This window comes from Mastigoproctus giganteus, chromosome 6 (genome assembly GCF_048544385.1).
Source record: "Mastigoproctus giganteus isolate SK-2022 chromosome 6, ASM4854438v1, whole genome shotgun sequence".
NCBI classification, from domain to species: domain Eukaryota; kingdom Metazoa; phylum Arthropoda; class Arachnida; order Uropygi; family Thelyphonidae; genus Mastigoproctus; species Mastigoproctus giganteus.
Genome location: NC_143580.1, coordinates 231,567,455 through 231,592,840, shown reverse-complemented (window position 1 = coordinate 231,592,840; position 25,386 = coordinate 231,567,455). Strand labels below are relative to the sequence as shown.

General features: G+C 36.9%; 1 protein-coding gene across 1 annotated transcript in view; it reads right to left on the bottom strand.

The window, feature by feature from the left end:
* LOC150085077 (endoplasmic reticulum membrane-associated RNA degradation protein-like) overlaps window positions 1-25,386 on the bottom strand; it is a 110,410-nt gene that overhangs the window by 29,261 nt on the left and 55,763 nt on the right. Inside the window, exons 9-13 of the mRNA XM_090376456.1 lie at window positions 23,084-23,113; window positions 18,221-18,294; window positions 10,849-10,888; window positions 9,993-10,163; window positions 1,924-2,004 (exon numbers count right to left, since the gene is read on the bottom strand). Coding sequence (XP_090232582.1) covers window positions 1,924-2,004; window positions 9,993-10,163; window positions 10,849-10,888; window positions 18,221-18,294; window positions 23,084-23,113 — 396 coding nt within the window. The remainder of the gene's footprint in view (window positions 1-1,923; window positions 2,005-9,992; window positions 10,164-10,848; window positions 10,889-18,220; window positions 18,295-23,083; window positions 23,114-25,386) is intronic.

The window sequence follows — 25,386 nt, the reverse complement described above, 5'->3', positions numbered from 1 at the left end:
TTACCCAAATATGAACAGCAGTTACTCAGTGCAAAATCAGGGATGCAATTTCTGGTTATGATGAACTTTTCTGACAAAAACAGTGAAAAGACATGAAGCTGGTCAGCACCATTATGATTAAGTGTGCCCTTAACCTTTGTGAAAGCATATGTTATACAATTTGCGATAATGCAGAAAAAAATAAAAACGTGAAAGATGGGACCTCTTTTCTTTTCTGGGTCTAGAAAAGTTCCTATACCTGCCCCAATATAACAGACAAGATGAAAGAATGTTAGCAACATAAGAGGAAAAATCCACTTAGCCAAGCCATAAACTCTGTTAAAGCACACAAGCACTTCCTACTTTTAATTGGCAAACTCTGCTTGTCCCAGCCAAGCTCCTACTGGATTGCCAGTTGTTGCCTCTTCAGGTCCTCTGGAAAGGAACTATTAAATTTTTCCAGTCCCTGTTCGACATAACTTCATTTGTAAAGCAAAGTTTGTGTGTTTAGATTTATGATAAAATCTTTTTTATTTGATGTTTATGTTGTTATTTCTTAATTTACATGTTTCCTGTATTTTTTTTTAATATCTTATATAAGTAACTCAGTTGAATTTTTTTGAAAATAATTTTTCTCATACAATACATGTAAATTTTCATTACAAATTTCATTTAATTTTACCTATTTCTATTAATTATAAAAAAAATCTTATTCATTTTAATTTATCTGCATAAAATAAGGTGAAAATTTGTTACATGGGTGACTATTTATGTATTCACAGAATGCATCTGCCCAAATTTTAATGTTGTTCTATGGGATAATGGGTCTTAATTTGTATGATATTTTTCTTTACATGCACATTCCAGTTGCATTCTACATAAACATGAAACTAACAGCCACACATTTTCCAATTCAGAGAACCATTAGAGAATGCAAAATTTCAAACTTAAGTATGCACACACATTAATGTGGTTTATCAAACAAATAAAGGAAAAAATAGATAAATAATAATAATGCAAGAAATCATTTTTCGTCAATAATTATATCATTAATAACTGAAATGGGAAACCATTTTACATCAGTAATAATAATAGTCAAAACAAAAATACATTTTGTACGACAGTGAAACATAAAACAAAGAGGAGTTACTTTTTGTAGCAGATGTCTTTACTGTGTCAGCCCATGCACCAATTTCAAACAACAATGTGTTGTTTACAAGATGCTGGAAGTAAAACCAACATATCGAAATGAAACGTAAAAATAGTAAACATTTGTACAGAACCGGACAGGTTCTTTACACTTATAAGCAGGATAGTCACCCCAACTATAATTCCAAGGAAATAATAATTTGTCACTTAACAAATATCTCAAATAAAATATTTACGTTTAACTATATTTATGAAGGTATAAAAAATATATTCCGATTTTTAATCATTAATTAATAGTTAATACAGTTATTTTTGAGAAGGACCTGTAAGGTCCTGCATGACTGTCATTGGGTTAAATCCAAAGTGAAAAGGTGCCTCCGTAGCCAGGTGGGAAGGAGCAGCAGTGCGTAGCACACGCTTCTTGATTAGACCTGGGTTCGAGCCCGTCACCACCAAATACGGAGGATGCGGAAAGGTCAGGGAATGATCACCGCATATCCCGGAGCAATATGGCCTTCAGTTGCTAATGCTCCTAAAAACCAAAACAACTCCAAAGTGAATAAAGATACCACAATTCAGAAGACCTAGTTTTATTCTTGGAGACTTGCAGTGAATCTTAAGGGTGGCATGCTTTTATACACCACAGATGCTTGTTTTAGTGTTGTGGTGTATCATTAATAATAATCAATCAAACCATTAATGATCAAATCTCTTTCTTTTATCTTGCGTAAAAGCTACAGTTATAGAGAAAGATAGAAAACAAGTTATAGTAAAGAAATAAGGCATAAAACTTACCTTCTTTTTTAATAAAGCTGCAGGATGAAAATTAGGTTGATACCTGGCAACCACACTCTTTAAGGTCTTTATGTGCAAATTCTGAAAAATTGAATGTTAACTATGTATTAGCAATCTTAAAATTACACATACAATTTAATTTTGATAATCATCCAGATAAACAGCTTATGGGGTTCTGCCATTAATATATAAGAATTTTGCCAGCAAGGACAAAGAGGATTATCCTGATTATCCTGTTGCATAAGGCAGTAGGTAAGACACATTCAGAATACTGCACATAGATTTGGAAAACTCAACTTGAAAGAACACAGATTTGTTGGATAGGGTGCAGAGAAGGCAACAAGACTAGTTTTGGGGCACAAAATGTATTCTTGCCAAGAAAGGCAAATTGCATGAATTGCAATGTCTAGAAACTAAGTATCTGGATGGAGACCTAACTGAGATGTTTAAGACTTTAATCCTTTCAATTAGTGAGCATGCCAAACATGTGAGGTCACCATAATAAGTTAGTCTCCTACTTACTACTGTGGGGTGAATTTTTGTGGAATTTCAAAAAATTGTAAAAATTAAATTTTTTTATATAAATGCTTTTAAATATTAATTTGTTCTTATTTTTACTTGACTGCCCAAAATTAGAGTGAAATTACTGGCAAAATATCAAATATAAATTTTAAAAATCATAAAAAAAATTCATGGTTGTTTATTTATTTATTATTATTATTTTTTTATTTATTTGTTTTTTGATGCAATATACATATCCTCTATTTATTTACCCAATTAATTCAGTTTCGTCAACTTCTGGATTCAAATTCCAGAAGATTAAGGAATTTTAAACTTAAAGCAAACAAAAATGGCTGACAAACTTCTCCTTTGATTTTGACAGCTATTTGTGCTGCTGCCTATTAAAAACTGTGTCTACTATTAGTGGAAAACACAAATAAAAGAAAACAACATATATACGGGAACTCAAAGATTTAAAGACAACTTGAATGTTTAAAGGGTACATCATTTGAGACACAAAAGGGCATTGTTGATATAAGGGCATCAACAACTTAGACCATATTGTGTTGTATATAATATGGCTGTAAATTATGTGTGTTCTTTGTTCAAATTGCTGTTAGCTGGAAAAGAAAAACCTGAGTTTCTGTGCTATCCCTCTCCTGAGACTGACTAACGCAGCCACACTTAAAAAGACCTATAAAAATTCCTCACATCACTGAGAGGATTTTAACTCAGGTTTACAAAAGGATATTCTTTTACATTCCAAATAATCAGAAAATAATTCTAAAAATATGAATATGCACATATGTAGTCCCTAGAGTCCACACATAAGATCCATATTCGGTCCAAATTTGAAATGCAACAGGGACGTGCATGCATACTATTATGGAAGAAATTATTTTAAAATTATCTATCCATTGCTAATTTGCTTAACATGTAATGTATGCCTTCCTGTTTCCTCAGAGCAAGACCAATATGTGTTTAGGTTTAGTATGTATTTGCATAATTGTATGTATATATATGTTTCCCCCTCCCCCCACACTGGTTGATGCTGATATAAAATGATTGTTTATTGCACCTTCAATAACTATATTTGTTGAAAATGTATATCACCTCAAAAGATACTAAAGTATTATATTATTTTATCACTTTTACTTTATATGGATTTATGTGAACTTATTGAATGGCTGTTTTCTGTAGCAGCATGTTAGAGAGAGGCAACAAGAGGGAGTAATACTCTAATACTTGATCTGATTATTATCAGCAATGATTATTCATGCATTAAGGATCTGCAGAAAAAGAATCACTAGGTGACAGTGATCACAGTATACTGACGTGGGATTTACTTAAACATGTAACTACTCAAGAGTAAAGAGAAAGGTTTTTGCTTCCATAAAAGTGACTACAGTGGTCTATGACAGTAGGACCAACTGATGATGTTACCAACAATAAATTCTACATGGGAAGCATTCAAGGAATTAATCATAGAAGTTACTAGGCTTTCATCCCAACTAAGAAATACTCTTAAAGGTATAAGTATAAATGGATGTCATATGAACTGATGAGACTTGTGGCAGAGAAGGAAAATGCATGGGATGCATATGAATTAATCAGGCAACACAGAAGCCTCTGGTAGATATAAGCTAGTCTGTAATCAAATCACAAAGGAGGTTAGGCAAGTGAATGCAGATTATGAAAAATCTTTGGCAGAGACTTCTTTACTTATATAAACACTGGAAAGAAGGGGATAAATCCCCTTCTTTCTAGTGTTTAATCCACTTGATACTGACAGTTCAATTCTGCTCAGGTTTCCAACAAACTGAAGGGGATATATTGCATCTACATTCACACATGAGGGAATTCTTTAGGGAAGAGGATGCCAGACGTTTATCAAACTCTAACAGAGAGATAAATTATTTTGTCATAACTGAGAAGAAAGTGGAAGAGAAATTAGTATTAGTATTAGTAATGGCCGCACGGTGCAAGAAAACCTATGGCTTATGCTGCACCAGCCAAAAAAAAAAAAAAACGAACAAAACAATGATGAAAAAAAAATAATAATAATTAATTAAAAAAAAAAAAAGGAAATTAAACCTATCATCCTATGCGCTTCCCTGACCCGAAGGTACTATCCAGATGACCTTTGAATTTCCCCAAACTGTCAGCCTCTACCACCCATGTAGGCAACTTATTCCAGTAATTTATAACTCGCTGGCTAAAATAAAACTTCCTGCAGTCCAATCTAAACATTCCCCCCCTCCCCGTAACTTGAATTTATGTCCCCTAGTTCTAGCATCAATTATAATCTTGAAAATTTCGTCCTCATTCATTTTACTGATGCCTCTCAGAGCCTTAAACACCTCAATCAAATCTCCTCTAAAGTGTCTAGTTTCCAAACTCTGCAACCCACATATTTGAAGTCTTTCTTCATGAGGACGGCCTTCTGCCGATCTCACCAGGCGAGTGACCCATCTTTGCACCCTTTCAAGAAGCTCGATATCTTTCTTTAGGTGCGGTCTCCATACTCGAACACAGTATTCCAAGTGTGGTCTAACAAAAGCCTTATATAATGGGATTATCACATCGCTATCTCTACTTGCAAAAGTTCGATAGATCATCGATAGGACACCATGGGCCTTCCTTGCAACCTGTTTACAATGCTCAGAGAATTTCATGTCTGACCATATCCTAACACCCAAGTCCCTTTCCTCCAGTACTGGGTTTAGTTTAACTCCACCAAGTGAATAAGTTATTTTGGGATTACTGTTTCCCAGGTGTAATACCTTACACTTTGTTCGATTAAAGCATAGCTGCCATTTTTCTGACCATTCCTGAAGTCTATCTAGATCTCTCTGAAGAAGCTCAGCTTGACAGTGATCATTAACCACTCTACCAATTTTAACATCATCTGCAAATTTAGACATCACGCCCTCTATCCCTTCATCGATGTCGTTTATGAAAATTAAAAACAACAGTGGTCCTAATACCGATCCTTGGGGAACCCCACTTCTTACATCAACCCAATCTGAGGAATAGCCATTTATCACAACCCTCTGCCTCCTGCCCTGAAGCCATCCTGCTATCCACCTGAGGATTTTCCGAGTAATTCCAACCTGTTCCAGCTTATAAAGCAACCGCTCATGTGGGACTGAGTCAAAAGCTTTGCTGAAATCTTAATAAACAATGTCGAAATTATTCTCTAAATCCAGCTCGTGGGTGACCCTTTCGAAATAGCAAACCAGATTTGTTAAACATGATTTTCCCTTTACAAAACCATGCTGAGTATCCTTGAGAATTTCAATTTGATCCAAATGATCCTGAATTCAACCCTTGATCATTGCCTCCATGATTTTCCCTACCACTGAAGTCAGACTGACAGGTTGATAATTTCCCACTTCACTTTTAGAGCCACCCTTATGTATGGGAGATATATTGGCACTTTTCCAATCCAAGGGAATCTCCCCAGAGTCTAGTGATGCTTGCATAATTAGCCTCAATGGTTCAATGCACTCACTTGCCACCTCCCTTAAGATTATAGGGTATATTCCATCAACTCCAGGAGCCTTACTGCCCTGTAGGCTCGAAAGTTTTTTCATTAAATAATCTTGCGAAATTTCAATATCATTAATTACATATTTTTCAACTTTGCTCCCACAATTTCCCATTGCCACAAAAGGTTTTTCATTTGTAAATATCAATGCAAAATAACTGTTGAGTTCATCTGCAATGGCAGCTAGTGTATTTAATAATATCGCCTAGGTCCGATCTGGTTTGTCCTGCTCTTCTGGCATTTATATATGTGAAGAATTCCTTATCCCCCCCCCCTCTTTGCTCTGTTTGCTAATGATTTCTCATAAACTGCCTTTGCCTGTCGAACCTTTTCTGTGGCTCTATTACAGATCACCTTGTAGCTGTTATAGGCTTCAGTACTTTTTATTGCTCTGTAACCTTTCCATGCCACCTTTTTCTGCTCAAGTAATGTGGCAATTTCGTTATTCATCTAACTTGGATGAATAACGTGGAGTATTTTTTTAATGGTATATACGCATTCAAGGCATCTGTGATTAATGTTTTAAAAGTATTACCACAGTTAAAATGTGTTCATTCTCTGCGCAATATCTACCCAGTTAATAGAGGCTATGTAGTACCTTAAGGCATCGTAATTTCCTTTTCTGAAATTAAAATCCATTCTTTTGCCTTTTACTGCTGCTACCTCTCTCATCATCATCCACCGTGGAACTCCATGATCACTTCCTGCTACTGGTTCCTCTACTGTCAGTCCTGATTCATGGGTGATGATGAGGTCTAGGATATTCTTTTCTCTAGTACTTTCCCTGACATGTTGATACAAATAGCAGTCATCTAGTTGATTTAAAAATTTTGTTCCCCATGTCGAGTTTCCTTCCCATTTACTCCAATCAATTAGAGGCAAATTGAAATCACCCATAATAAGACATCGACGCTTACTTGCCCATTCCATTTGAATGTCATAATCTTCACAATCACCTGGTCTGTAGATTACTCCTACTCGCATTATACCTTTGTTTCCAACTATCTCACACCATACAGATTTTATACTAGCATGTGAAACGTCTGAATCCAGGAAAGCTATTGTCGCACTCAGGCTGCTTCTGATAAGAAGCATTACCCCACCACCCCTTCCATCTACCCTATCCTTCCTAAATACATTATACAATCCGTACTGAAACTCATCATCCGCAATTTCCGGGTGGCACCACGTCTCCGTAAGCCCTATTATGTCCGCGTTATTTGTTTTAACCAGCAGTTCGAATTTGTTCATTTTATTGACAACACTTCTAACATTACTGTATAAACAATTAAAACTTATTGTTCTTGTATATTTAACAACCCTAACACAACCCTTGAAGTTTTTTAGGCTCTCTTCCCTGGCATTAGCTACCCGTTCACATGAAACGTTTCTACCCCCAGAACATCTAGATAATACATCCAGTTGGGGTAACAGATAAGAACTCTTAAGGTATGTGCAAGAGTTACTTTGACCAAAATTATCAGATAAGCGCGTGTCAGTATTACCCACATCCCCCCCCCCAACTAGCAGTTTCCCTGAACCTTTAAGGTATCCTCGATAATACTGGCAAAATCTTTTGCACCACCTTTGTTTAAGTGTATCCCGTCTTTACAAAACAAATTCCTTCTACCTACAAGTGTGGGCCATGCTGATAGAAATTTCCCCCCCCCCTAAAGCCTTGCAGAGTCCTTCAAGTCTTGAGTTAATCCACAATTGTTGAAGTTAAACATAAAAAAGGCACCTGGAGTGGATGTGATCTATCCAATTATATTAAGGGAGGCAGCAAAGGAAGCAAGCAAACCTTTAGCCATAATTATGAGAGCATTCTTGGATTCAAGGAAAGTCTCCATGGACTGAACATGTGCAAATGTATCCCCAATTCACAAAAGGTGATATGAGTAATTATAGACCTATTAGTTTAACTTCTGTTCCAAAGAAAATAATGGAGTAACTTGTTAAAGAAGTAATGCAGCATCATCTAGACATGGTGTTTTATTATGGGGAAATTTCATCCAACCAATGTGATTGGATACTATGACATGATCACAAAAGGAACTGCATAAAAAAATTATTTTGATATCATAATACTTAGATTTAAAGCTTTTGATACTGTTGCACATAAAAGACTTTCGTATATATTGGAGCAGTGTGGCATTAAGGGCAAGTTGCTGCTATGGATAAAGGGACGGTTGAGTGGGAGAAGAGAAAGAGTGGTTATCAATGGACACTGCTCTTGTTATTGTTTATCAACAATACTGACGAAGGCACATCACACTTAATGTCCAAGTTTACAGATGATACAAAGTCCAATAGGGTGGTTAATGACAAGGAATGACAATAGGCTACTGCAACAAGATCTAGAAAAGTTAGGCAGAAGGGGTGAGAAATGGCAATTGAAGTTTAACATTGACAAATGCAAAGTAATGCATATGGTTAGCAGAAACCCCAGAGTAACGTACCAACTCTGTGATACTACACTCAGGGTAGTGGAAAATGAAAAATACTTGGGGGATAATTGTGCAGTCAGATATGAAGTTCTCTGAACAATGCAGACAAGCTGCCAGAAGAGCTCATGGGGGTTCTGTCAGTGATATACAGGAATTTTGCTTGCAGAGATAAGGAGGTGATTATCCTACTGTATAAGGCAGTGGTCAGGCCACATCTTGACTACTGCATACAGGTGTGGAGGCTTCACTTTAGGAAGGATATAGAGCTGCTGGAACAAGTACAGAGGATGGCAACATAATTGGTGAGGGGAATCAGTAAAGGCTTTAGTTCTACAAATTGCGGCATCTGGAGCCCAGACACCTACAAGGTGATCTGATTGAGGTGTTTTTAAAGGCTCTGAATGTATTGAACAAGCTCAGTGCTGATGGGAATTTTCCTCTTGCTCAGACTACCTACATAAGGGGACACAAATTCAAATTGAGGAAGGACATTGCAGAACAGATGTCTGGAAGTTTGCCTTTAGTCAGCGGGTGGTTGATTGCTGGAACAGGCTTCCATCTATTGTTGTAGAAGTTGACAGCTTAAATAAATTCAAGGAAGAACTTGAGAAACTATTTGGAGGAAATTAAAAGGTAAATTGGTAAGTGTTGTGGGGTTTTTGTTTTGTGGATGCTGTGTACGCTTGCTTTCTTGCATCATTTGTCACTACTACTACTAATGTTAATGCTAATATTCTATGCTAATGTCTTATTACTTTTATCACTTTTATACTTTTAATTTTGTATTTTAATTATATAACTTATTGTAGTTTATTTTATTCGTATAAAAAACTGTAGATATATTTTATTAACATATATTTCTAGTATGGTGGTGGCAACAAGATTTGTACAAAATATGCTGATTCCCAATGTACTAGCCTTTTTTTTACAATTAGTAGAAATGTCTGCGTGAAGCATGACAGTTAGTAATAAATGGTGTGAATAGGGTATTTAAAAAGTTTGAGACAAAAAAAAAAAAAAACGGATGCAAATTTTTTTTGTCAAAGTTTATCAGCGCATACAAATATATATATACTGGCTCTTATAAATATTGACATTTGAATGCTATGATTAATTACAACTGTGTTCAAACCTGCAATATATTAAGTAAACAATATATTTATTTAATGTATTCATTACATTCTGAGCATATTATAGTAATTTTAAAGTGTTTTAATAAACACTTTTTTAAAATTACTCTGTGCAAACATAACTTTATTGTAATTACTACACATATTAAGTACTGAAGTGATAAACTTATCCCTATAAAGTGCTATAAAATGCAAAAAGGTTTGGTTGCTATCATCCAAGATTTCTATTATCTAAAACCAAGATATTTCTGTTACCTTGGCCCCATTCACTTTGGATAATAGAAACCTCACTGTACTATCAGATACAAAGGTTACAATTGAAGGCAGTGGTTTCTCTGAAGATTCATATATTTGGCTAATTAAGTGGCATTTTAAGAATTGCAGTTGAATTAAGTATTAATGTTGATAATATGAGTAGAAGTATAACAATAATTCTATTACCTCCTGTAGAGAAAGAGACGTAAAAGCAAACTGGCTGCATATAGCAGCACTGCAACTCAAAACATGGCTTGCTAACTGGCTTGGGATATTAAAAATATCTGCCTCACCATGACTAAATCTATCCCTAATACGAGGGCCTTCAGGATGAACCAACAAATCCAGGAGGATTTCCTAAAGAGCAAAAGAAATGTATTACCATTTGAAATAAATCAATCTAAGAGAACATTGTGTAATTAACTACCAATAAAATTAATTTAATGATAAAGAGGTTTTTAGAGAACAAATGTGCTCAGATACATTGCACATTGTTGTATCTGAGCACAGTCACAATGATGTGCTTCTATTTGAGCACATATACAACAATGTATATGAGATCAGATATGTTTTCTTACTGTCAGCAGGTTGTGATCAATGACACATTTATTTCATGAGTGAGAACATTTGTCTTTTTTTAATTGCAAATTAAACATAAAAATTTGATTAGCCAAAAAAATTCACTATTTTATGATTAACCAGAAAAAACTAGGCCACTCTTTTGCAGTGCAACGATGCATTTGTGTATTGTCAATAATCCCTTTGAGCATCTGCTGTAACGGGGCGTATTTGGGGGGGGGGGGGGGGGAGCAGAGGGGCATATGCCCTTAACCAAAAAATTCGAAATTAAAGAAAAAGCTCAGTGTGTTGTATTGCCAAATGTTTGGAAATAATATATTATTGTCCATTTTTTTTGTGATTAATACATATTATTATTCATATGCTTTCCTAATATTCAAATAAAGATAATCAATCAAACATTATTTATGTGTATATAAGCATTCCTAGATCTGAGTGTCTACAAAAAAGACACTCAAAAAACCTGGTCATACCTGGATACAATTCTGTGCTGTAACACGGCACTAAAACACAAAAATATGAATAAAAACACCATGGCAGACAATGTGCACCATGTTTTGCACACCCCCATTACATGCACTTTTCACTGAAAATGTTCATAAGGTGAATTATTTATACTGAAATTGTTGGCGCCTCCTTAGCCAGGTGGGGCAGGAGCAGTAGTGCAATAGCACACGCTTCTTGATTAGACCGGGGTTCGAGCCCGTACCCATCAAATACGGAGGATGTGGTAGGTCCTTGAATGACCACCGCATATTCCCAGCCTGGATAAAGGGTGAGGGTTGGCGTCAGGAAGGGAATCCGGCCGTAAAAATTGCATGCCAAAAACATTAAAAATGCTGGACCCCATATAATAAATGGGAAAAGGCGAGGACAAAAAAAAAATTTATACTGAAAATTATCCATTTCAAAAACCCATTCTCATTAACTAATATTTGTCTGCTAAGGTTATCCCTACCCCAATAAAAAAATGTGATACTTTAATTAAGAATTACCTGTGCATATCGTTATAAAAAAGGATTGAAATTAACATTTCAGTATTTCTTTATTGCCTGTTTTAACTCTGCAATATTAAAACCTAATTTTATCTAATTAACCAATGGAAAACAGTGATTGGAATGACTGTGGAGATGGCTTTTCTGGTTTCATAAAGATATAAAAAAAACATTTTGGAATTCAAAAGTACTATTTGAAATAGTATTTTTAGTAGTCCTGAAGTAGTCTTGACTACTATCTTGACACCCTTGGTGTCAAGACAACTACTCAGCATTTCAGGTACAAGCTAAAGGTTTACTGTTCAAGGTATAGACCTAAATGGATGTCAGACGAATTAATGAGACTCTTGGCAGAGAAGAAGAATGTATGGGATGCAATATAAAGTATCAGGTGACACAGAAAGCCTAGGGCAGATATAAAACTAGTCTGTAAATCAAGTCACAAAGGAGGTTAGGCAGGCAAAGGTAGATTACAAGAAATCTTTGGCAAATAAGGCAAAGAAAAAACAGCAAAGAGTTCTTTTACTTATGTAGGCGCCCTCCGTAGTCAGGTGGGGCAGGAACAGCAGTGCGTAGCACATGCTTCTTGATTAGACCGGGGTTCGAGCCTGTGGACCACCAAAATACGGAGGATGCAGAAAGGTCAGGGAATGACCACCACATATCCCCAGAGCAATATGGCCTTAGTTGCTAATGCTCCTAAAAACCAAAATAAACAATAAACAATTCACTCACATAAACCTTTAGATGGAAAGGGAATCAATCAGATTGGACCCACAACGTAGATGGGTTGACCATTGATGATCATGCTCGGGTAGTTGATAAACTGAATGAGTATTTTTGCATCTACATTCACACATGAGAAGTTATTCAATGAGGGGAGTGCCAGAAGTTTACCAAACTCTAACAGGGAGCTAAGCGATTTTGTAATAAACTGAGAGCAAAGTGGAGGAGAAATTGGTGAAATTAAACATAAAAAAAAGCACCTTTTTTTATGTTTAATTGGGGTGGACAGGAATCTATCCAGTTATATTAAAGGAGGCAGCAAAGGAAGTAAGCAAACCTTTAGAGCCATAATTATGAGAGCTTCCTTGGGACTCAGGTGAGGTCCCCATGGACTGGAGATGTGCAAATGTATCACCAATTCACAAAAGCGGGTTTCAAAAGGTGTAAAAGGTTTCAAAAGAAACTAGAGACCTGTTAGTTTAAACTTGTGTTCCAGGGAAAAATAATGGAATCACTGGTTAAAGAAGCATTGCAGGATCATCTAGACAAGACTGCAGTAATAGTTAAGACATAGCATGGATTTGTTAAAGGGAGGTCTTGTCTGACCAATTTGATTGAATACTATGATGTGGTCACAAAAGAAACTGAATGCCAAAAAATAATTTTTAAATCATATACAGGTCAGTCCTCGTATAAACACGTGTTTACACTACACAAATTCGATCATACACGATTTATAAATAGGAGAATGAATATCTTATATAACATGAAACCGAATTTGCTTATGCCACGATTCGCCTTTGTGTTTACAAGAAATGGCAGTCGAACGCAGAATCACCCCAACCGAATGTAACACACGATAGGAATGAAGAGAAGATTCTGGAAGATGTATTTATGTTTTTTTATATCAGTGAAAGGGAAACACATTTCACCATAATAATGTAAAAAACCAACACAATTCCAACTATCGGTATAATCGCAAATGCAATTAGATCGAATTTTACTACTAGTTTATAACAGATTCCACTAGCAGAAAGGCAAACTGGAAAATTGTTTTTTATTGTTTTATGGTAGTAAACTCCTAGAAATGTGCTTTAGTAAAAATGCGAGGTGTTAATAGTGTATCTCTGCCTTTTACGGTGTTGTTTATTCAGTTGCTACATGCCCACAGCTTTGTTTATGTGTATCAAGCGTGCCTCCCCGTTTTATAATTGTGCTTTTATTCCCTAAAAAATGAGTAAAATACTTAAAAGGTGTGAAAAAGGAAGCGTCCCTGGTGAAGGACACTGCAGATTCAGAGAGAAAAAGAAAAAGCAATATCGATAAACAGGGGCAGACTGGGTCAAAAAATTTCTTATCGGGGAAAATTTATTGTGGCCTCATACTATGGTTTTATGGCCAAAAATCACACCGGCCTGTGGCCCCACCGGGGTTTTCCCTGGTAAGGCTTATGGCCAGTGCGCCTCTGTCGATAGAGAAAAAAAATATAGAAATTGTGAAACGCTTTGAGCGAAACTGAAAGGACCATGTGATATTGCACGTGCTACAGACCTAAATGAGGCAACGCCGAGTATTACAAAGAATGCAGAGAAAATAAAGGACAACTTTCATAGCAGGAACAACTCAAAGTGTAATTAAAAATCCATTAGATTAGGACATAAAGAATTGGAAGAGATGGAACAGCTGTCCATCTGTTTTGGATAGAAAAATCAAACAAAAAAACAAGTTTGCTTACGGTAGAAGCAAAAGCATTAGCAATATTTTTATTACGATTATTTTATTGTGCTTGGTAATGTTTTTGGTTACAAATGTGTGTTTCAATCTTGGGTGGGTCGGCGCCTAACCCTATTTTTCCCCATAGGGGCCTGTTGTTTTATATTGCATGATTTTGCATTGCCACGAGGGTTTCTAGGAAACACAAACTATCGTGCTATACGGGGGACTGACCTGTACTTGGATTTCAGAAAAGCTTTTTCATACTGTTTGCACGTGGAAAGGACTGCTGTAAAAATTGGAGAGGTATGACATTAAGGGTAAGTCGCTACAATGGATTAAAGGGATGGTTTGAATGGGAGGACGACAGAGAGTGGTAATCAATGGACACTGCTCTTCATGGACCAAATGTTATTAGTGGAGTTCCCCAGGGTTTTGGTGTTGGGCCCATTGTTGTTTTTGTATATGATATTGATGAAGGTATATTAGGTTTAATGTCCAAGTTTTTCAGATGGACACAAATTGATGCAGATGACAGTAAAGACAGTATTGCTACTCCAACTGGATTTAGATAAGTTGTGCAAATTGGCTGAGAAGTGGCAACTGAAGTTTAACATTGACAAATGCAAAAATACTGCACATGGGTAGCAATAACCAAAGAGAAAATGTACCAAACTGTGTGGTTACTATACTCAGGGAAGTAGAAAGTGAAAAAAAGACTTGGGGGTTAATTGTGCAGTCAAATATGAAGTTCGTTGACAGTGCAGGACAGGCTGCAAGGGCAGGTCATGGAGTCTTAATGATATATAGGAATTTGGCTAGGCAGGGTTGTTGTTGTTGTTTGCTTGTTATTTTGGTTTTTTAGGAGCATTAGCAAACTAAGGCCCATATTGCTCCAGGGATATGCGGTGGTCATTCCCTGACCTTTCCACATCCCACCGTATTTGTTGGTCCACGGGCTCGAACCCCGGTCTAATCAAGAAGCGTGTGCTACACACTGCTGCTCCTGCCCCACCTGGCTACAGAGGCACTGGCTAGCAGGGACAGGGAGGCGATTAATCCCTGTTATACAAGGCAAATGGTCAGGCCACACCTAGTGTACAGGTCTGGAGGCCTCATTTTAGGAAGGATGTAGAGTTGCTAGAACGAGTACAAAGAAGGGAAAACAAGATTGGTGAGGGGAACAAAGGGATGCTCTTACCAAGAAAGGCTTAGGTTCTGCAAATTGCAGTGCCTGGAAGAGCAGGCACCTGCGAGATGATCTGATTGACGTGTATAAGGCCTTGAATGGGTTTGAGTTAGCTGAATGCTGAGGGTATTCTTCCTCTTGCTCAGATTAAGAACTTCAGGGGGAAACAGTTTCAAACTGAGGAAAGACTTGATTAAATTGTGAAATAGATGTGCGAAAAATTGCCTTTAGCCAGCAGGTAGTTGATTAGTGGAACAGATTTCCATCTTTGGTTTGTGGAAGTTGATAGCCTAAATAAATTTTAAGGCTGAGCTGGACAAGCATTTTGGAAACAAATGGAGGGATGAAATGGGAGGTTTTTTTTTTTTTTTTTTTTGGCTGATGCTGCATAAGCTTGCTTTCCTGCATCGTATACCTATTACTAATGCTAAAATGCTAAAGGTTGTAATGATTTATGCACCAACATCGAGCCAAAAATGATGAGAGGTTGAAGAAATGTACACCGAAATTGAGAGTCCTTCTAGATGAGCAGAAAAACCCCACTACACTATCATTATGAGGGGACTTTAATGCTAACGTTGGAAAGACACAAAAGCAGTGCAGAAAGGGGAACTATAAGAAATTTTTGGAATTGGTGAAAGAAATGAAAGAGGCGAAAGACTTGTGGAATTTGCAGAATCTCGAGGATCGTCAATAAAGAACACTTTTTTTCAAGAAAAACGGTGAACAGAAAAGTGGGACACGGAAGATCCCAAATGCATTAAACAACTAATGAAAATCAACTTCATCCTCACTAACACAAGATATATCGTGAATGACATTACCGTCCTGAACAAGGGAAAATGTTTCGAAGTGATCACAGAATGGTAAGATGCACACTTTTTTTTTTTTTATTGAAAAACCACAAAACACAAGAGGTATTAGAACCTATAGTACTTAGTACCGTGCTTGGGCTGGAGGTTGAGAAGACGAAAGATATTTGTTGACATTAGACTTGAACTTCTGTAGACTGCAATTTTGAGGAAATACGTACGAAGGAAGGTTGTTCCAGAAAAATGGCAGTTCAATGAATAAACGAGGAAGATGAAAAAGTTGGTTCTGTGAGTTTTGAAGTTGGGACAGTAAATGGATGTTGGCTGGTGGCGACATGTGTTCGGACTGTTTTGAAAGAGAGGAAATTATAGAAGTCAATTCAGAAGAGCAGTGCCCATGGAAGTATCTGTAGACAAGGCAATGCAGCAGAAACAGTACGTTTTATGAGACAGCGAGTGGAGAGACTCTGTTAGAGAAGAGTCATTAATTAACCTAAACTGCTCTCTTCTGAATGGAATCTAGAACCTGAGAGAGGTTTTTGGGGACACTACCCCAGATGGTGGGTAGGGCAGATTTGTGATTTGTACAGAGTGAAACAGCTGTTTGGCAGAAAAGTAAATGCCGAGAGCGAAAGAGAAAAAACCCAGTTTTTTTGGATGCAGAGAAAAGCAATATTTGCAATGTGCTTGTGCCAAGAGAGATTAGAAGACAGGGTAATCCCAAAAAAGAGATATATCGAACGTGTGTAGAAATCGGAATGTCCCACCAAAGGTAAAGCATAGGAGCAGAAGAATCCTTTTTTGCGAGATATAAGACAGGATTGAGTTTTAGAAGGACTGAAAATCAACTAAGTTGTCCTTTGCACACGCTGGAGAATTACCTGGAGATTGGCATTTAAGGAATTGGTAGCTGATATTCGAGAAGTTGAAGTTGAATGAGCAGGGCAAGGTTTCTCAACATGGAAAGTGGGAATGCAACGTGCCTATCATCAGCAGAACTATGGAATAGGATTTTCCAGTCCAATGGAAGAAGGTCATTAATATACAAGAGGAAAAAGAGTGGGGGAAAGAAACTGAACCTTGAGGGGACACCAGCATAAGCAGAAAAAGTTAGAAGACAGAGGAGCCATACAGAGAAAAACTGGATAACCAATCGCAAAAAAAAAAGTTGGCAAATCATAAGATCGAAGCTTGTTTTAGGAGGACCTTTTATGCCAAAACACGATCGAAAGCCTTTGAGATGTCAAGAGCAACTGCTTGTGTTTCCCCGAACTTTTCCCATTGAATTTGTCCATAAATGGGTTAACATAAGCCCAGAATATCACCAGTGGATCGACACTGAATGGAATCAATATACTGGCGATCACTGATCAGACGGAAGGTTTCTAGGTAGTTTAAGAGTTGGCGGTTAACTGATTTCTCCATTACTCATTTTCAAAATCCCATTACGATTTGCAAATGACTCCAGTAATGGTGGAGTCCATATACTTATTTGGGACAAGTCATTAGCTGTAATAATGATAAATGGCTGGAAGTCAAGAGAAGAATAAATTTTGGATGAATAGCATTCAGGAAATATAGTCCACATACTGGGGAGCAATATTCCCAATTTGTCCTGAAACATAAAAATAATGAAACCAATGTATACTCTCCACCATGACTTATGGAAGTGGAAACTTTGGCACTCACAAAAAAGAATGGGAGAGAAGCTGAGAACTAAAACAGCGAAGAATGGAATGAATTATATTGGGAATCAGACTGTTAGATAAGAAGAGAAACCACGTGGATTAGACAGCAAAACTCAAGTATAGGACATTCTTATCAAAAACTAAAGAAACTAAAATGGTCCTTGGGTAGGATCTCGAAGACAAGACGACAGATGGACTAAGAAAAATAACTGATTGGTACCCAAGAGAAGCTAGAAGAAAAACCTGAAGGACAACAATGGAGATGGACAGATGAAAATTCCATGAGTTTTGTGGGTAGTAAATGGATGGCCATGGGCACAAAAACAGAACTGGAAAGTTGCTGGAGGAGACCTTCATTCCCTGCAGTGGATTGAAAATGGTTGATGATGATGATGACGATGACATTTTTATTGAACTGATATTTGCAAAAAAAAAAAAAAAGTCAACTTAGACCTCTGGGCTTCTAGACTGTTGCAATAAGCAATTAACGGGTGAAAAGCAGGACTGTAAACAGGCATCTTTCAACCATTATTTTAAAAATAGCCCTAATTATAATTAGAAGTCACACTAATTATAATTAGCCTATTTTAAAAATAATGGTTGAAAGATGCCTGTTACAGCCTGCTTTCACCCATTAATTGCTTATTGCAACAGTCTAGAAAGCCCAGAGATGTAAATTGGACTTTTGACTAAGGAAAACTACTCTACTTACCAAACAATTTGTCCTCCTATAATGTTTCCTAAAACAAATTTTTTTTCACCTGAAGGAAGAAATTCTGCTAAGATCTGAAAAACAATATACATTATTGATTAATTATTAACATAACTAATTAACTAGAATGTTGAAACAAAAATGTTAAGATTTAATCCTAAACACTACAATTACATGTTGTTTCCTCTAAAATCTGAAATTATAATAAAGAGGATTATAAATATAAATCAAATACTTTCACTTCCTAAAAGTTTTAGCATTTATCAGTATTTGGGACAAAGCGATGGAAGAATTTCTCGAAAGGATCAGTTCATGGACCCACTGTTTGTTTTCTGTTTTTTCACATCCTCTATTCCTTTATCAATGAAGGGAATTAATGTGATGCCAAAATTTGCAGATAATATAAAGATTGAAAGAGTGGTTAATGATTAGTGCCAAGCAAACACTCTTTAAGGTAAAACTGAATAGGATTCGGGGATAGTCCCAAAAAGTGGTCATTTGTTGTTTGGTTTTTTTTTTTTTAGGAGCATCAGCAACTAAGGCCATATTGCTCCGGGATATGCGGTGGGTCATTCCCTGACCTTTTCCGCATCCTCCGTATTTGGTGGTGATGGGCTCGAACCCCGGTCCTACATCAAGAAGCGTGTGCTTACGCACTGCTGCTCCTTCCCACCTGGCTATGGAGGCGCCCGTCAAAAAGTGGCGGGCTATGTTTTTAATACAGCAAAATGCAAGGTACACTTCAGGAATAGGCAACCCCAAAAATAGCTTATACACTGGGTGGGGATGAATTAGCATTAGTTCAGGCATATGATGCAAGAAAGCAATCTTATACAGCATCAGCCAAAAAAAAAAAAAAAAACGTAACCCATTTCACCCATCTGGTCACTCCAAATGTTTTGTCCAATTCAGCCTTAAAATCTATTTTAAGCTATCAACTTCCACCTTCCACAACAGATGGAAGTCTCTTCCAGCAATCAACTACCCACTGGCTAAAGGCAAACTTCCACATATCTATTCTATGACTGCCTTTCCTCAATTTAAATCTCTGCCCCCCCTTCCCCCAGGTTCTTAATCTGAGCAAGCAGAAGCATCCCATCAGCATTGAACCTGCTCAAACCATTCGAGGCCTTATACACCTCAATCAGATCACCTCGCAGGTGCCTAGTCTCCAGATGATGCAAATTGCAGAACTTAAGCCTCTTTTGGTAAGAGCACCCCTTTGTTCCTCTCACCAATCTTGTTGCCATTCTTCATATTCATTCTAGCAGTACTCAAGGCGTGGCATGACCACTGGATTATACGAAGGGATAATCATGTCCTTGTCTCCGCTAGCAAAGTTCCTATGTATCATTGACAAAACTATATGACCTAATTTGGCAGCCTGTCCCCCGGTCTTTTTCATTCTCCACCACCCTGAGTGTAGTACCACAGAGATGGTACATTTCTCTTGGGTTATTACTATCCATATGCAGTACTTTGCAATTGTAAAAGTTAAACTTCAGTTGCCACTTCTCAGTCCATCTGCCTAACATTTCTAGATCCTGTTGTAGTAGCATATTGCCATTAACAACCCTGCCAACCTTTGTATCATCTGCAAACTTGGACGTTAAGCCTGATATACCTTCATCGATATCATTGATATATACACAAAACAACAATGGGTCCAGCAGTGAACCCTGGGGACTCCAAGGTCTTCTAAACAAGCTTCCATCTTATGGTTTGTCAACTGTTTTTTGTAATTGGTTATCCATTTTTCTCTCTGATCGCTCACTGAGGGTGATGATAGATGGCTCTCTGTCTTCTAACTTCTCCACTAATGCTGGTGTCCCCCAAGGTTCAGTTCTTTCCCCCACTCTTTTCCTCTTGTATATTAAAGACCTTCTTCCATTGACTGGAAATCCTATCCATAGTTTTGCTGATGATAGCACATCGCATTCTACTTTCCATTTTGAGAAACCTTGCCCTGCTCGATCAGCTTCAACTTCTCGAAAATCTGCTACCAAAGACAACTTAGTTGATTTCACCCCTTCTAAAACTCAGTCTTCTCTTATATCTCGCAAAAAAGGATTCTTCTGCTCCTATGCTTATCTTTAGTGACACTCCGATTTCTAGGCAAAATGATATATCTATTTTGGGGATTACCCTGACTTCTAATCTCTCTTGGCACAAGCACATTACAAATATTGCTTCCTCTACATCTAAAAAACTGGGTTTTCTCTTTCGCTCTCGCCGTTACTTTTCTTCCAAACAGCTGCTCACTCTGTATAAATCGCAAATCTGCCCTGCCATGGAATATTGTTCCCACACCTGGGGTGGTGCCCCCAAAAACGCTCTCAAGCTTCTTGATTCAATTCAGAAGAGGGCAGTTAGGTTAATTAATGATTCATCTCTAACAGAGTGTCTCCACTTGCTGTATCTAGACGTACTGTTTCTGCTGCATGCCTCTTCTACAGATACTTCCATGGGCACTGTTCTTCTGAATTGGCTTCTATAATTCCCGCTCTTTTTTTTTTTTTTTTTTCAAAACAGTCCGAACACGTGCCACCACCAGCGAACATCCATTTACTGTCCAACTTCAAACTCACAGAATCAACTTTTCATCTTCCTTATTTATTCATTCAACTGCTGTTTTCTGAAACCTTCCTTCATACGTATTTCCAGAAAATTACCGTCTACAAAAGTTCAAGTCCAATGTTAACAAATATCTTCTTTCGTCTTCTCAACCTCCAACCCAAGCACGGTACTAAGTACTATAGGTTATAATACCTCTCGTGTTTGGGGTTTACATAAAAAAAAAAACCTTGTGGTTCCTTTATCTGCAGATTCTTAATGCATGAAGAATCACTATTGATACTCAAATCAAGAGTATTACTCCCTTTAGTTGCATTCCAAACATGCTGATATAGAAAACAATCATTCAACATATCCACAAAAGCCTTGCTAGTGTATGAGTGACCAACCCACAAATTCCAGTCAATATCTGGGAAATTAAAATCCCCCATTATAAGTCTCTCTGATTTACTAGCCCACTCTATTTCCCTGTACAGTTTCCTATTATACTCATCAAAGTCATTATGCCTATAACACACTCCTACTCTCTATTTTGATCTCCTAGTGCTTATGTCACACCAAACTGACTCGACACTGCACTGTCCAGCGATGTCGACTGGCTTCACTTCCTTGGATTTTATGTGTTTCTTAACTAATAGCATAACCCCCTCCTCCCTTCCTATCCTATCTATCCTTTCTGTACACACTGTACTCCCCAAATTCCAGTTCTGCATTCCTTATATCTGTGTAACACCACGTCTCTGATATCCCAACAATATCTGCCTTTGCTATTTTGAGCAATACCTCAAATTCATCAAATTTATTTACCAAACTCCTAGCATTGGTGTACATGCAAGTATACATGTACCTGTTCCTATTCTTAGCTACCCTAACACAATCCATGAGTATTTCAACCCAAGATGCAGAGTATTTCAGAGACTGTCATTGCAGAACAAGCTCTGAAATACTCTGCATCTTGTTTTCCAGGCTGCTGCTCATTCCAATTGAAGCTAGTTTATCACTGGTCAGTTACTCTGGAATTTAGGCAATGCAGCTCATTTAGAGATGATGCACAAATAAGGATTCATCAAAGCATTTGTTTATTGTTAACTTGATATCACTTGATATCAATCTATTAGTAAGGGTGAGCATTTTAAATGTTTACATAACTGATAAAGTAAACCATATTGCTGACTTACAAAACATCTAATCTGTTAATGTTATGCAGAGGACCTCTCTGCTATTTGTTAAAAGTCCAGAGCGTTATATGACAGCTGGTTCAAAACTACTGGTCTCCCATCAGGCAATGAGCAAGTGAGGCTCACCTGTCATCTGACGAGAGATCAGTAAACTTCAAAAAGTTGTCAGTGGTGCTTTGTACAAATGGCAGATAATTTTTTGGTAATGCCATTTGTTTAAGAAATAATAACAGGGATAATTCATGGGTAATGGCATTTGCCTGTAATGTAAGCATAATACCAAACTTGGACAACTGATTTTTGGCCACAGTCACTGGAGAGACCCAAGCTTCCTCACATAGAGAAACTGAACACAGAAATAGAAACAATTTTCAACTTCTATACTGCACTAAAATAAAACCCTGCAACTTTTATTCTTAAACTTTGAAGGTCATTTTAACCCTAATGAATAAATTTTTTGAATTATAATGGAGAAACTCTGGTAAAAAATTATCTTTGAAAGCAATGGGTTATTCCTGAGTGAACAGAATGGCTTTTGAGTACAAAATAGCAAAAAAAAAAAAAAAAAAAAAAACATGAAGCTCACATGAACAATAACAGGGAGTATTTTATACAAAGATATTTCAAGATATATCAATATATATATATATATATATATATATATCTTGAAAAACAAGAATATACAGCAATTTGAAAGAAAGGAGATTGTGCATTGTTCACTGTTTTATCATTATTTTAATATTTAAATTTTCTATTTAACTTTTTAATTTAAAAAAATTTTAAAAGGTGGCCATCTCAAATAAAGTTAATGAGCGAGTGCTTTTTATTTTTTATGGCCATACTTCTGAATTCCAATACAATTAATGATTATGACTGAAAGCCATACCCATAATAAAGGAATATTAAATTCACATTGAGTTTTGGGAAATATTTTAATTTTTAAGCTAAATTTTTTTTGTATCCAAAAGGTAGGAACATAGCTCTGTGAGATATAAAGATCCAAAAGTGGGAACATAGCTGCAAATGGCAGCTATGTTCCCACTTTTCCCAAATAAAATAAAAGTGAGATATAAATTAGTTTAACAACAGATAGGGATAAAAAAATTCTTACCTCATCACATGTTGTGTAGAGTGTAGATGCCTGCAAATAAAATTGTAGTGGACTTAAAAAATTTAGTACATATTTCATGAGATATTAAAATACAACTATTCTTAATTTAATCATAGATAAGAAGGTAAAACACATGAAAATTTACAATAGTCATCCTAAGAATAACGAATAAAATGAATGAAAAAATAATAAATAATGAAGGTAATATGCACTATTTTTACTTAAAGTGGGTATTTCTTCATGTGTTTATGCAATCACACTATCACTGGAGCTGGCTGAGCAAACATTTCAACAATGATATGGCACTTTTTAGCATTAGCATTAGAAAAGGCATATGATGCAAGAAAGCAAGTTTATACAGCATCAGCCAAAGGAAAAAAAACCTTCTCATTTCACCCATCCACTCATTTCAAATGTTTGTCTAGTTCTGCTTTGAATCTATTTAAGCTATCAACTTCTACAATAGAAGTTTGTTCCAGCAATCAACTGCCTGCTGGTTAAGGCAAACTTCCGCTCATTTATCCTACCACTATCTTTCCTCAATTTGAATTTATGGCCTCTCAAGTGATTATTCTGAGCAAGAGGAAGAATCCCATCAGCATTGAACCTGCTCAAACAATTCAAGGCCTTATACACCTCAATCAGATCACCTCGCAGGTGCCTAGTCTCCAGACACTGTAATTTTCAAAACTTAAGCCGTTCTTCATAAGAGCAACCCTTTTTCTATTTACTAATCTTGTTGCCCTTCTCTGCACATGTTCCAGCAGCTCTACATTCTTCTTAAAATGAGTCCTCCAGACCTGTATACAGTACTCAAGGTGTGGCTGACCATTGCCTTATACAAGAGGATAATCACCTCCTTATCCCTGCTAGAAAAATTCCTGTATATCATTGACACCATGAGCTACTCTTTTAGATCATATGCACTGCTCAGAAATCTTCATATCTGACTGCACAATTACCTCCAGGTCCTTTTCGTTCTCTACCACCGTATATAGTACCACACAGTTGATACATTACTATGGGGTTACTGCTTCCCATATGCAGTACATTACATTTGTCAATGTTAAACTTCAGTTGCCACTTCTCAGCCCATCTGCTCAACTTTTCTAGATCCTGTTGCAGCAGCGTACTGTCATTAGTGTCCTTAACAACCCTGCCAACCTTCTTATCGTCTGAAAACTTGGACATTAAGGTGATATACCATCATCAATATCATTTATAAATACAGAAAAAACAATGGACCCAACACTGAACCCTGAGAGACTCCACTAATAACATTAGTCCATGATGAGTAGTGTCCATTGATTACCACTCTCTGTCTTCTCCCACTCAACCATCCCTTTTTCCATAGCAGTAATTTGCCTCCAATGCCACACTGCTCCAATCTGTGCAGCAGTTTTCCATGTGCAACAGTATCAAAAGCCTTTCTATGATCCAAATATATGATATTAAAATTATTCTATGCATCCAGTTCCTTTGTAACCACAGCATAGTATCCAATCAAATTGGTCAGACAAGACTCCCCCTTAACAAACCCATGCTGTGTCTGAGCTATAACTGAAGCATTGTCTAGATGATCCTGCAGTGCTTCTTTAATCAGTGACTCCATTAATTTCCCTGGAACAGAAGTTAAACTAACAGGTGTATAATTACTTGTGTCACCCTTTGATCCTCCTTTGTGAATTGGGGTCACATTTGCACAGCTCCAGTCTATGGGTACCTCCCCTGAGTCCAGGGTAGCTCTCATAATTATGGCTAAAGATTTGCTTACTTCCTTTGCTTCCTTTAATATAACTTGATAGATCCCATCCACCCCAGGTGCCTCTCTTATGTTTATCTTCAATAATTTCTCCTCCACTTTGCTCTGTTATTACAAAATCATTTAGCTCACTGCCAGAGTTTAATACACCTCTGGCATTCCCTTCTCTGAATAACTCCTCATGTGTGAATGTAGATGCAAAATACTCATTTAGTTTGTTAGCTATCTGAGCAAGATCATCAACAGTTGAACCATCGATATCAAGTGGACTAATCTGATTCATTCCCTTCCTTCTAGAGTTTACATCATAAGTAAAGAACTCTTTGCTGTTTTTCTTTGCATCCTTTTCCAAAGATGCTTTACCAGCTTATATCTATCATAGGCTTATGTGTCTCCTGTTAATTTATATGCATCCCATGCAAATTTCTTCCTTGCCACATGTCTCATTAGTTCATCTAACATCCATTTAGGCCTAAACTTTGAACAATATTTCTTAGTTGGTATGAAAAGCCTAGTAGCCTCCAAGATTAATTCTTTGAAT